This window comes from Zingiber officinale, chromosome 4A (assembly GCF_018446385.1).
Source record: "Zingiber officinale cultivar Zhangliang chromosome 4A, Zo_v1.1, whole genome shotgun sequence".
NCBI lineage: Eukaryota > Viridiplantae > Streptophyta > Magnoliopsida > Zingiberales > Zingiberaceae > Zingiber > Zingiber officinale.
Genome location: NC_055992.1, coordinates 125,250,919 through 125,263,417, shown reverse-complemented (window position 1 = coordinate 125,263,417; position 12,499 = coordinate 125,250,919). Strand labels below are relative to the sequence as shown.

At 36.5% G+C, this 12,499-nt stretch overlaps 2 protein-coding genes across 6 annotated transcripts; both read right to left on the bottom strand.

Moving 5' to 3' along the window:
* Positions 1-644: 644 nt before the first annotated feature.
* LOC121970990 (molybdate-anion transporter-like) lies at positions 645-5,565 on the bottom strand. Of its 2 annotated transcripts, none has more exons than XM_042522033.1 (8): positions 5,324-5,565; positions 4,853-4,997; positions 4,588-4,756; positions 1,960-2,230; positions 1,615-1,880; positions 1,319-1,534; positions 1,065-1,192; positions 645-978 (listed from the first exon to the last, which is right to left on the bottom strand). In XM_042522033.1, coding segments are annotated over exons 1-8 (1,347 nt in total). In that variant the 5' UTR covers positions 5,475-5,565; the 3' UTR covers positions 645-977. The 2 variants fall into 2 exon arrangements, with proteins under 2 accessions (XP_042377967.1, XP_042377966.1); XM_042522032.1 differs by having other exon boundaries at positions 1,087-1,192.
* A 430-nt stretch (positions 5,566-5,995) lies between these two features.
* LOC121970989 (kinesin-like protein KIN-14E) lies at positions 5,996-11,914 on the bottom strand. 4 transcript variants are annotated; one of them, XM_042522030.1, is made up of 20 exons: positions 11,718-11,914; positions 10,855-11,153; positions 10,598-10,769; positions 10,449-10,519; positions 10,182-10,362; positions 10,001-10,110; positions 9,791-9,890; positions 9,633-9,719; positions 9,379-9,555; positions 8,627-8,900; positions 8,377-8,538; positions 8,079-8,294; positions 7,954-7,991; positions 7,701-7,864; positions 7,474-7,599; positions 7,266-7,391; positions 7,107-7,172; positions 6,818-6,880; positions 6,681-6,743; positions 5,996-6,598 (listed from the first exon to the last, which is right to left on the bottom strand). In XM_042522030.1, exons 1-20 carry the CDS (start codon positions 11,797-11,799, stop codon positions 6,164-6,166), a joined length of 3,012 nt encoding a protein of 1,003 aa, XP_042377964.1. In that variant the 5' UTR covers positions 11,800-11,914; the 3' UTR covers positions 5,996-6,163. The 4 variants fall into 4 exon arrangements, with proteins under 4 accessions (XP_042377964.1, XP_042377962.1, XP_042377963.1 ...); XM_042522028.1 differs by having other exon boundaries at positions 7,107-7,391; XM_042522029.1 differs by having other exon boundaries at positions 7,107-7,391; positions 10,449-10,516.
* Positions 11,915-12,499: the final 585 nt, after the last annotated feature.

Genomic DNA, 12,499 nt, shown 5'->3' with positions numbered 1-12,499 from the left:
AATTGTGTTTCTAAAATTGAAAACAAACAGATTGATTAATAAAAAAAATTTAAAAATTATTATGATTTTCAGTTAAGTGGTCTCATTCAACAATTTAACTCAAAGGGTGGGCATCAGATGGTGCTATTTATACTTTCTTTTTTTTTTTTTCCTGACAATCAATTCTTTATAATCAATTATCCAAATTAAAATGGATAAAAATTGAAAGGGCGTTTCTAACAAATCATCAAATAGATTTTTTTTTAATATAAAAATCAGAATTTCTCATCATATATTTTATCCTAAAAATACCATTATTGTAATAATAGCGTCTCTAAAGTAACTATTATACCGCTGTAAAAATCTTTACTATATTATTGTACTAATTGTAATTAGTTATATAATGTGACAGAAGATGATTCGCTTGTCCCTAGCGTCTCCGTCAACCCGTCCTTAAGCCAACACGGAGAAGGTAAATCACAGATGACTACTAGTCATTAATGTAAATGACCAAGACACCTACGCATGTGCTTCCCAATTGACTTGATGGCTGATTAAAATTTTAGTAGAATCAAATCGATCACCTAGAGAATTAATATAAAAATTAAATACTTAGATTAAAAAAATAAAATAATAATAATAAAGTAATTACCAAAAGATAGAAATGATATTTCTACAAACTATTTTTCACAATTAAGTTATTTCCATCAAACAAATGGAGCTTAATGTATAAGATCTTGAACAGACTAGCAATCAGGATCTGAAGCGTAGAATATTTTTATAAAGAGAACCCTCTCTTGCAATATGTTGCTCTCAAATCTCAATGGAAGCAGGTTGCAACTTCAACTTCTTTTCCCACCACTAATCCCCTTGTTTTCTTTGCCGTGTCACCATCTACTTGAGGTTAGTATCGATATGAAAGCTTGATTGTTCTTTCAACTCAGACAAGAGCTTCTGCCTCGGCATCGGTCTCCTTCAGACCTGCTCGATCCTGTGGCTCTGTGGAACAAAGCAACAGCAGTGAGAAACCTTGAAGTTTTAAGCGGTTCCTTGGGACACTAGTTCGGTATCAAGTATCAACAAACCAGTGGCAGTATGGCACATTACTTTTGTAGATATCAGCAACCACCATGAGTCTTCTTTGCAAGACACAGGCCATGAAGAGGAAAATAGAACACATTCCAAACATGATAGTGATTGGGAAAGCATTTACCTTCAAGACAACATGAAACCAGGAGTCAATACTTGGAAAATAAAAAGTTATTTGTCCCTACGTGGCTAAGCTTAAATTATTTTGCAAAAAAACAACTACAGAAACTAAAGATTCATTAGTACTTACATTGTAGAGTACTATACAGACGAATAGATTGAGGGGAATGCGAAAGAAGTTCATGATGGTGCTCCTGGCCTCCTCAGGGATGTAGTGGGACCTCATCTTCATCATAGATGGCCAAAATATGCCCACACACACCTCAAACACACAAAAGCCGAGGAGTTGAATAGAGCCTCCGAAAGAGACGCTACTGCCTTTCACATCCGAAGGTGCTAATAAGAACTGTTTCACGTTAGAACTTAAGTTAGACTCGCATGAGCAAATGAAAGTTTCATATTGGTGAAAACTGAGAAGAGACTTACAGTAGAGATAATTGGAAGCAGCAGAGTGAACGCGGAGACTGCAAACACGAGCTGCATATAACTTTCAACTTTAAGAGTTGATCGGGCCATCAGCCGAGATGCAATGGAGCTCCCCAACATTGAAGACAACATGAATGTAGCAAAAATAAAACCATGGGGTATATCCTCATCATTTTGACTCAATGCAGGAGTCCACAAGAACACAAAGGTGTACATTGAACCTTCGAAAAGAGATTGTATCGCGCCCAACAAAGCAATTTTTTCATCTGTGATCAATATAATTTCTCACAAACTCTTGTTCTATAAAATTGAGGCAATTGTTTGATGGGATAAAATAAAGTTTACCTGAAGCAATAGCTACAGCAGCAGCTTTGAACTGTCCCATTAAATCTTTGCTCTCAGATGGATCTCCAAAGTTTTCACTCCAAGATGACAGGATAATAGCCATGCCTATGGCAAGAAAACATGCAGCAGAATCGAAGGGAGCCACAGGACCGAATCCCAAGGTATCAGCCACAAAATTGGCAAAAAGACCAGAAACAATGGCTATAAGACCATTGCCTAGAAATATAGCCTTAGAGAAAGTTATAGACAGCCACTGTGGATCAAAACCTCTCTGCACAGAGAATGGAGAAACCAATGCATCAGAACAAAAACTAGAAAATCAGTCAAGAAATCAAGTAGAACCAATGGACTAGTGATTCTAAATCTCAGACCAAGTAATTCGAATGCTCTCTGAACAAAGAAGAAAGAAAAATGATTTACTATTGTCTTACAAACTAATGGCTTTTGCTAAACTTCCTTGTTACAGATGGAATAGAAACTATGATACCACAACAACTAATATATTGATCTAATATCAACTTATAAATCAATAACTCAGCTAAATTTCACTAAATTTCCTATCATAGATGGAATAAAAACTATAATGCAACAACAAAAAAGACAAGGTATCAGTCCCAACTACTTTATATCACCTGGATCAATTTTGTCCATCCATCGAACTCTATCCAAGATTACATCATAGTAAAACTGATATTTAAAAGCTAAGATACATCTGATCCATAAAAATCCAGTTGAGAAATAAACTAAATGGGAAACTTTGGGATACTAATTGACATTTGCAACCAAACAATAGATAAGTATTTCAATGTTTTGAAGTGAGGACGGGCAACTATAATACAGGGACGAGCTCCTTCATTATTGGTGTGCTAGCAGGGCCCATTTCAGCCCACTAATCAGAGGATCTTTGGCCCACATTATCTTCACCAACATATCAAGTTGTGCTTGTCCCAACTGTTTGGGATGGATCGTCTATATAAATTTTTATCTCCATTGAGCTTTGTAGAATAATACTATATCACGATTAATATTCAAGATAATTAAATGAATTTTTATTACATCAATTGATTTTTCTTTGGTGAAGGGAGTCTTGGTGCAACAGCAAAATTATTGTCGTGTGACATAGTGGTCACAGGTTTGAATCTCGGAAACAACCTCTTGCAATAAAAGGTAAAATTGTGTACAATATATCCTTCTTCGAGACTTACATTAGCGGGAGCTTCATGCACCAGACTATTCTTAATTAATTTTTCTTTGGTCTCCCTCTGTTCTAATCAACTCAACTCTTCTAAGAAAATAATCGAGCTACACCTAATTGCTTGCTGTATGAAATTATTACTTTTTATCTTGGTCCTTTCTAGTAACTCCACATGTCCATCCTAGCATTTTCATCTTTGCTACATTAAGTTTTTGTGTGTGTTATTTCTTAACAATCCAATATTTTTTATTTTTTGTTCGTGTTATTTCCTAACAATCCAACGTTTTTTTCTTCATATTATATATTTATATATATAATAGTAGTTCCTACCATAGTATAGAATTCATCTCCTAGTAGCATCAATGTGTATATAATCTTAATTATCTATCACTGTGAATGCATCTCAATTGATCATGTATTTTAAACATAGCTGATCAAACCAGTCTATTAGATGGGGCTTGGGCCTAGAAAATTATCGCTTTTCCCATAGTAGAAATGCCAAGCATTGAACGTAGCTTATGACTGGTCCTAGGAATGTGAAAGTTTGGTCAAAAATGGGAGATGCTCAATAAAACTGCCTTACATCCATGGTTGGTTCTGTTAGCTGTCCGACTGCATTAATGGTTTTCAAAGCCCCCATTAACCATGGCATCTCAGTCTTCAAGCAATAAAGTATTATTTGACTAACCCAATATGCAGTTAAAACTCTTGATAATACAACTCAAATCTCAATCAAGAACAATACAAACTAGCAAAATAAAGATAAGCATATGAGGCAGGAAAAATTAAATTAAATTGTAATTACTAACAAATATATCCCTTCAAAAAATTCATAATTAACCACAAATATGATATTGAAATTAATTTGCTTTAACACACTCTTAGCATAATTTTCAACTAACACAGCATAGATTATATATATAACAAATACTAAACACTTTGCACCTACTTATTCATCATACTGGATCATACAAACAACCATGATTAGTGAATATTTAGTTTGAGTTCAATGGATGGTTGTAAAGACTATACCTTGATAGTTAAAATCCAATTGGCATTGCCTTTGTCAACAAATACAGGGAAATTTTTTGATTGATTCTTAAAATTCAAGGCATTTAATGTTTGGCCTGTATTTTAAATCATCAGTAACCCTGTCCAGAATATGTTTGCGGTAGTTAGACAAATCTGATAACGCATTGACAGTAGTGGTGGATTGAAACACAACAATATTTAGAGGGATAAAGCATATTCCATCAAGTTTTGCGGGATGAATGCCCAAATTTTCAAAATTTGAATGTTATATATATATAAAAGAAGCAGAAAATAAAGGGTGACAACTGAAGTGAACCACAATAACAAAACTAAATAAACAAAGAAACCTTGGATATGTCAAACAATCCTAAGTATTATGATAGATAATCTGCCAACTTCACCTTATTGTGCTCTGCAACAAGCCATGACTCAAATGACGAGAAGAGCAAAGACGTAGCAATTCCTCCCAGTATACGTCCCACCATCAAAACTTTGTATTCCGGAGAATGCTTTGTGATGCAACTAAGAATGTACGTCATGCAGTATGTTATGCAAGCCCTCTTACGCCCCCTGCATTTGATCACAATAATGGTTTGTGACTTAAGGTGCTCGACCTCGAGCAAATCAATTGGGGAGCAAAACGAGCACGAAGGACGAAAATCTCACTGTTTGTCGGCCAAAGATCCCACGATCGTCCCAAACAACATTGACGATCCGAAACCCGCGATGAAAAGCCGCCCAATGTCCCCTTTGTCGAAGCCATACTGGCTATAGAGGTAGTAGACGTAGGGGCCTTGCAACCAGTCACCAGCTGAAAACAATCTAAACAAAACCCAATCAACCCAATACTGGAAAGAGATACATAATCATTAAAAAAAAATCTATATTCAATTATTCCAAAATTCTCAGATCCGAAGAAAATGGCGTCCGGCTCAAACATAAGACAAAAAAAAAAAATCAAATCAACACGTCATTTACAATCTCAATAAAGAAAGAGAAACTTTACGGCAAATGTATAAGGAACCCTATAATTCCGCTCTGGCGAAAGCCAAATCAGATCCGCCAACGGGCGAGCAGATCGACAGGGAAAAAGCAACTTCCCGCGGAGAAGAAAAAAATCCGAGATCTGCAACGAACCCATCATGAGGGAATAGACAACGATATAATTGTTCTTGAAGGCGTTGAAGGCCGGAGAGGTGGCGACACGGTCCTTAACCGTCTTGCTCAGCTCCAAAACCGCCACTATAGCGGAGAGCCCGCCGAACACCAAGTAGTAGAAGACTTCCATCTCCCTTCGTCTTCCTCCGCTTCCGTTTGCCTTCTCCTCCTCGCTGTCGCCTTCGGTGAAGGAGAGCGTGGGAAATGGAAGCACTTCACATTATAATGGAACGTTACCGGTATCGGTTACTTCACATATCGTTATTTATGCTGTTTTGCGGAGACATAACGGTACAACAATTTAATAAGTTTAACGTAGGAAATGATTATATATATATATATATATATATATAATCTCAAGTAAACTTTAGCATCAATTAATGAAGGGAGCACTTAAAATTATGAAATTTATAAAAAAAAAAAAAAAAACACCTAATTTTCAAATTTCACAAAAGTGCACTCATTTCTCATTTTATCTCTCCAACAGATAGAGCGGTAAAATGAAAAATAAATATGTCCTTTTGAAAATCCAAAAGTTAGATGCGACTTTTGAGAATTCCACAACTTCAAATGCGCTCTCTGGTCAGTTGCCAAAACTTTAATGGTGTGTTGTGCTCTCAAATCTTTCTTTTTGTTTTAAACATCTCAACAAGGAAAATTAACTGGGGTGCATCTTAAATCTCAGCAAGGATTCCAAGAACAACAAAATGTAACAAAATCAATACAATTCAGATTGCTTGGTTTTGACTCCAGTAGCCTGATACAATTCAGAATAACTTTAAATTTTTCAAACAATGACGTTGTGCAGGAACACTAGTACTACCTGGCCCATCCTCTTACTTTGATTTGCTGTTCTTTTTCAATTCTACTGTGAGGGAAGAGCTTTGGGATTGTGACAACTTTTGCTGTCCTTGTAACCTTTCCATATGCTTTTTCTTGATCTAGTTCCCTAGTTCTGTTAATTTCCTTTGGTTCTGTCTTCTTCTCTACTAAGCTTTTAGGAAGCACACCATGATTCTCGTGGTCGTTGGTCAATACATTACTCAGACGCTTGCGGTCTTCTTTCCTCTTGATTCCATAAGGAGATGCGACTTTGTAGAGAGCTGAAACTTGACCCGTCTTTGGCCTGTTTATAGATGTTGAAGTTCTAAGAATGTGAGGATCAGTATAGCTTGTTGATTCATCACTTGCTGTTCCAATTCTTGATCTATTGGCAGACTGTGAAAGTAAAATGGGAGTTTCAAGCTCTTTAACCTGAAAATTAGACATTCAAGTTTATGAACTTTGAGAAGATAAGTGAACTGAAAATCGAAATATAAAGATCCAACTCTCTTACTCTTTGTTCAAGAGCAAACTGAATTTGCAGTCTTTCTTTAAGTTGGCATTGTAGCTCCTTAACCTGTTAAATATGGATGTCAGTTTTAAGTAGAATGAAAGGTAGGAAATGGTTGAATGTGTGCATGACAAAATTACCCTCTCCTTTACTGCAATTTCAGAGTGTGTTTGTTCATCAAGTTTGAATTCAAGCTCTTTAACCTGTATGACAACGATAAAAGAATAGCTGAAATATGTAATGTAGATGAGTGTTGAGAGATTTTCATTTTGCATTTTGTTTTACTCAAAATTTTATTTTATCAAATATTAATATGAAAATTTCTGCCATAGTCACAATACTTGAGAGGACCTTTTATAAGCGACAGGCAGACTTAAATCAACTCTGGAAAAGGGAACAATGAAGTTTCCCTGTATTATTAACACAAACCTTTTCTTGAAGACTAATTGATTCTCTGTGTTGCTGCTCTTTCAATTTCTGTTCCATCTCTTTGATCTGTAAACAATATAAATTCGATTTGTTAATCTGTAATGTTAACGTTTTTCTTTGCAGAAAATACTGAATTCTTATTATTAGTGTAAACCATACCTTTTGCTTTAACATCATGGATTCTTCTTCCTTCCTATTCAACTTTTCCATGAACTGGCACTGTTTCCTATCCAATTGGCTTTGGATTTCTGCACTTGAGTTGACTTGGCTAGCAAGGTCTTTATTCTAACAAGAGTAAACCTAAGCGTGAAAACGTTTTCTTTTTCTTTTTTGAGTAAATCAAATAGTGCATTCTTTGATACAGTACCTTCTCTTGTAGCATCCTATAATGTTGTTCTTTCTCTTTCAGTTTATCCTCAAGGTTTTGACAGTTCTCCTCAAACCTCTTTAACGACTCATCCTTGGTTCTAGATTCCTGTCTCAGTTTATCAAGCTTCAACAAAAAGACAACAGCAGGTAATTACATCGACCAAGCGATTATAAAAGACGCCTAGTTATTAAAACATAACATAAATAACCATCAGGAACCAATACCATCTGCTTCATTTTTTGCTGCTCAACTGTGTCAGTCTGCCTCTTAGCAGGACCCAATTCTACTCCCCGCACTCGACTTGCAAAGTTTAGTGAACTGACAGTTTCACCCATGTCATTGTTTGACGGACTAATTTGTACAAACATCAAAGCTTTTGAATCACCTCCTGCAATTCACAATAGCAAATGCAGATATTTTAAGTATTTAAGTGAATAAGAATTGAAGAAATGCTAATTTTCTAATCTATCAATCTACCTAATGAATCTTGCAGTAAATGTGTAAGCTTGGAATTCCTGCAAAAAAAAAAAGGGAGATTTTCTTAGATTCTGAATTAAGCCAAGTGATAAATCTGAAGCAGGCAGCATTGTATCATTTCAAACCTGTAAGGTATGTGGTTAGTTTTGGATGCAAGAGCAGAAATGACATCTCCAAGGGCGGAGAGTGACCTGTTAATGTTTTGGGCTTCCTTGAGCCTCTCCCCTTGAACATCTGTCTTTGTTAGTCTCTCACTTCCGGCCAAATCCACAAGCCAAAGCTTGCTATTTGTGCACTCGCCATTCACCAAGTTTTTTGCTCTCACCATTATACAAAGCATGCTGAAAGTTCTACTAGTTATAACAAGATAAAACCATGCTTGAGATAACAAATAAACAATTCAAAACCAAGTTAATTACTAACCAATGAGATCTACTGCTATGCACATTTACATTGTTTGAACCAACTGCTCTGGCATTGCTCCCAGCCTGCAGCACATTCCAAGCTTCCTTCATGTTCTCAACTTTAGCTTCTACCATTCCTGGCACGTGATGAAATCCTTCAGCTGCTTGCCTAACTTCCAACCTACATGAAAAAAGTATTGGCAAACAGCATAATTGTAAGCACAATAACCGAGGACAAGGCAAATGTATTAATAGAGAAAGGATTTTACTTCTTGTTTGAAGGAGACGTTGCTAATAAATCTCTGATTTGCTCATTGTACACTTCTAGAACACTCACAGATATGCTGTAGGAAATTGTCTCTTTCCTCTCTACAGCTATTTTAAAAAGCTCTTCCAAGGTTCTATAATTCACTCCCCTGTTATTCTCAGAACCTTCCATGGTGAATGTCTTCCCTGTACCAGTCTGCCCATATGCAAATATGCAGACATTGTAGCCATCAAGGACTGATGTGACCAAAGGTGAAGCATCCTCATAAACATCAGCTGCACATCATCATTTATAACAATGACTATTAAATAAGGCAGAACGATAGTGTAAGTCAATATCAAGTATCAACAAGTCCAGTCAAAACTAAATCAGTACGTTACCTTAATTTCACTTAAGTAATTATTAGCATACATCATCCCAAATTAAGGAGTTTTGTTGAATGGGGAAAGTTAGTCAATCCAACCACCCCCTAAAGAACAATTTCACATCCTTTTTTCCATTTCTTTAAACTGCAAAGTTTTCACTATGAAGATTTTGCACCATGTTTTTAGGATTCCATAGTATCTTCTTTTTCAGTTTCTTGCGTTATTTTGATTAAATTGACAAAGCTTAGTTATGGATGCATACTTCAACTGACTCACTGAAATGTATTTCTATTAATTTAAGTACAGTTAACTACTGTGTTGAATGACCCAAATTTCAACAAATTTCTTGTTATCTGCATTCTCAAAGAATGATTGCAGTCTTGAATACCTTGATTGTCCTTTGGTGCATAGACACGATCAAACTTAAAATTTTTCTTTGTTGTTCCAGCAGTCACCATTCCAATTTCACCATCCTTAGCTGCATCAAAATCTATAATGGCATGACAACCAGATGAAATCTCCTCCTCACTCAAGGGGCGACACCTACAAAATACCCTAATATTCCCTGGAAGGATGAAAATAACTATTCTAGTAAGTCAAATGATGCAAGAAACATGTAGATAAGTAATAACAGATGCATACCTTTTGTCTCCTGGAGTTGGTTAAACAATCTTTTCCTCTTGATCATCTCCTCATTGTATTTTACTTTGAGATCTTCGCTCTGTGCAACTGCAAACATAAAGTTATATTTGAATTTCCTTTCTAGTCATTGTCAAGTATCTGGAAGTGTGAAAACCTACCTAAGGCCTGAATTGCAATAGTCATCTTATTTAGATTAGGAATTGAGTTAGCACAATCATGTGCTTCTTGAGAAAGTTGCATGTGATCTTCTTTTATCGTCTAAAACAAAGAAGAGAAGTTGTAGTCAGAGTGAAAAAGATAAATAAATCAAAATCTAGTCTATATTCGAATGACAGAAGTTTGCTGATGTAGATCTTAGTCTTATGTACCTTAATCTTCTTTTCCAAATTATTGATTATAGAAGACCACAACTTCTTATCCTTCTTGTATTTATCAGAAACATCTATAAAATTTTCAATCTCCCTTCCAACAGCCTGTTCTACAAGCAAGAAAAGAATAATTAGATAGTTTATTAGAGGCATCATTAACAAGGCAAAAAAATTCCCCTACCAAGTGTTTCATTTTGGAAAATCATTTTGTCAAGCTCCATAGTGACCTTCTGTAGTTTTTGATTTGCATTGGTTAGTGACATCCAAGCTTCATAACATTCATCAGATTTCATTTTACACTCATTAGTTAGCTCCTGTATTTTCTTCTCATATTGGGCAATATTTTTACTCTGTAATTTTTTCTGCAATTGCAAAACATATCATTCTTAGCGATCAAAAAACTATACTTCAAATCTGAGGACCTCAGAACTAAGGTTCAGTTCCTGACCTGAATAGGAGAACCCTCTACCTCAGTGGCACATTTGGTGCATAACTGAAGCTCTGGTCTTACCGTGGCTGCTAAACTCTGACGAAGTTAAAACTAAGAAACCATAAATATTAAACTTCAATCCTAGAGAGATAATAAATATAATATACCTGATAAGGCTGGAGCCTTTCTGATGCAAATTCCAGAAACTGTTGGTGATCCACAGACTCCCTCAAATCTTATTAAAACACTCTCATTGTGTACCACAGAAACTCTGATATCAACTAGCTGCAGAGGCTTATTAGCTCCAACAACAGCATATATGTCAAGTCCAGATAATATCTGCAATTCTAACCCAGAAAAGGATTTCTCAGAATCTATAAAGCTAAAATATAAAACACAATGCAGCAGGTGCAAGAGATCTTGCCTTCTCTTCTTGTACATATATGTTAAATACCCTAATTCCTTTAGGACCATTGGTATTGACTATCTCCGCAAAGTGCAAGTCCACAAAATAGTCTCCTGGAGCAAGATTATTAAACGTGTAGTGGAAGTCGCCATATCGTGCAGATTGATAAAGTGATAGGTGGTCACCACTTTTAGCTATGATTTCATTGGTTTCTATTATGTCTCCACCTTGGAAATAGGCATCACCATTGAATTTCTTATGGCAATCTTTTCCCTGAATCTCGCATCCTCCAGCATTAACGAACATCACGACATCGTCTGAATATAGCAGAAATGGAATGAAAGAGTAATATCAACTTGGCAGAATAATAGAAAAATTAGCTAATTCAGCTAAGCTCAAATTTTCATCTCTTAAGGGGTTGTAACAGGATATTCAGTGTCTAATCTAAGTTCAGGTGAAACGTAAAAAATTTAATCTTTCAGCAAGAAACAACAACAGAGTTCGCAGCTCTGAGAATGCGAGCTGATACAATCACGACAAAAAGGAGATTCATTTCGACCAACAGTTCCAAAACCCTAGAATTTGTCTGAATCCTGATTCGTTAGTCTTCCCTCCAAAAGAAGTTGTTAAACCCTAATTTTACCAACAACGAAAGAACATCCAAAATAAATTCTGACCTCAAAAGCTTGCTCCTTGAGCCCTCCCCGAACAAACCTTGGACTGGCGACTTAAGATATGGAATTGAACAACTCTAATTTATGAAAAATCTAACCCCTACCCACCCAGAACCCTGATCGAGCAAAACTTGAACGGGAGACTAAGAGATGGCAGAGCCCTAATTTCCCCCAACAACGCAATAACACCTTGAATAAAAGCCTGACCTCCAAAAGCTTGCTCCTCGAACCCTGATCGAACAAAACTTGGACCGGAGACCAAGATCATCGAGTCGAGCATGTCCTCCATCACCGGCGGAACTCAATCGACGAAGAGGGAAATCAGAATCGGGCCACTTCTATTACTGGCCTATCTTGAAATGGGAAGAGACGGCAAGCGGGAAGGTTCATTAGATCCATCGCTTGCCTCCTTTAGGTCCTTAGACAGTTCGAATTTCAAGGGAATACAACCGTTGGCAGCAACCGACCGTTACCAGGCGGTGGGTGCACGGTGGACTGTGAGAGGTAAGACAGATCGCAGCCGTTGATGGGATCGGACCTGTAAGTGGTCTGGGAATCACGATGTCCGCCCAATTAATTCGTTATCTCCCATTCTCCAGCTTCATGCTATTTTAAAAAATTCATGTGTTAAATTACAAAATTACATTCGGAAACATTTTAAAAAAACTTAGGTAAATAAATCATTGACCTCAGTTTTATTTAAATATGTCCACCTTAGTTTTAAAATCACCAAGGTACACACCCGGTTTCCAAAATATCGCCTGCCTTCCTCTACCCTTTGTCCGATCAACGATCGCTTAAATAGGCGACGGAGGCCCGGAGTCAATCAAAAAATCACGGCCGAGTTGATTGAGTAGTTAGTCGTATACATATAATTTTTACCCTAGTGCAAAATCATGATTGAGTCTAGCTATCGGGCTGGAGTGAGAAGTGAGAAGCGAGATGACTGAGTCTAGCTGTAAAATCAGGATAAGTCGTTATGGTTGTTT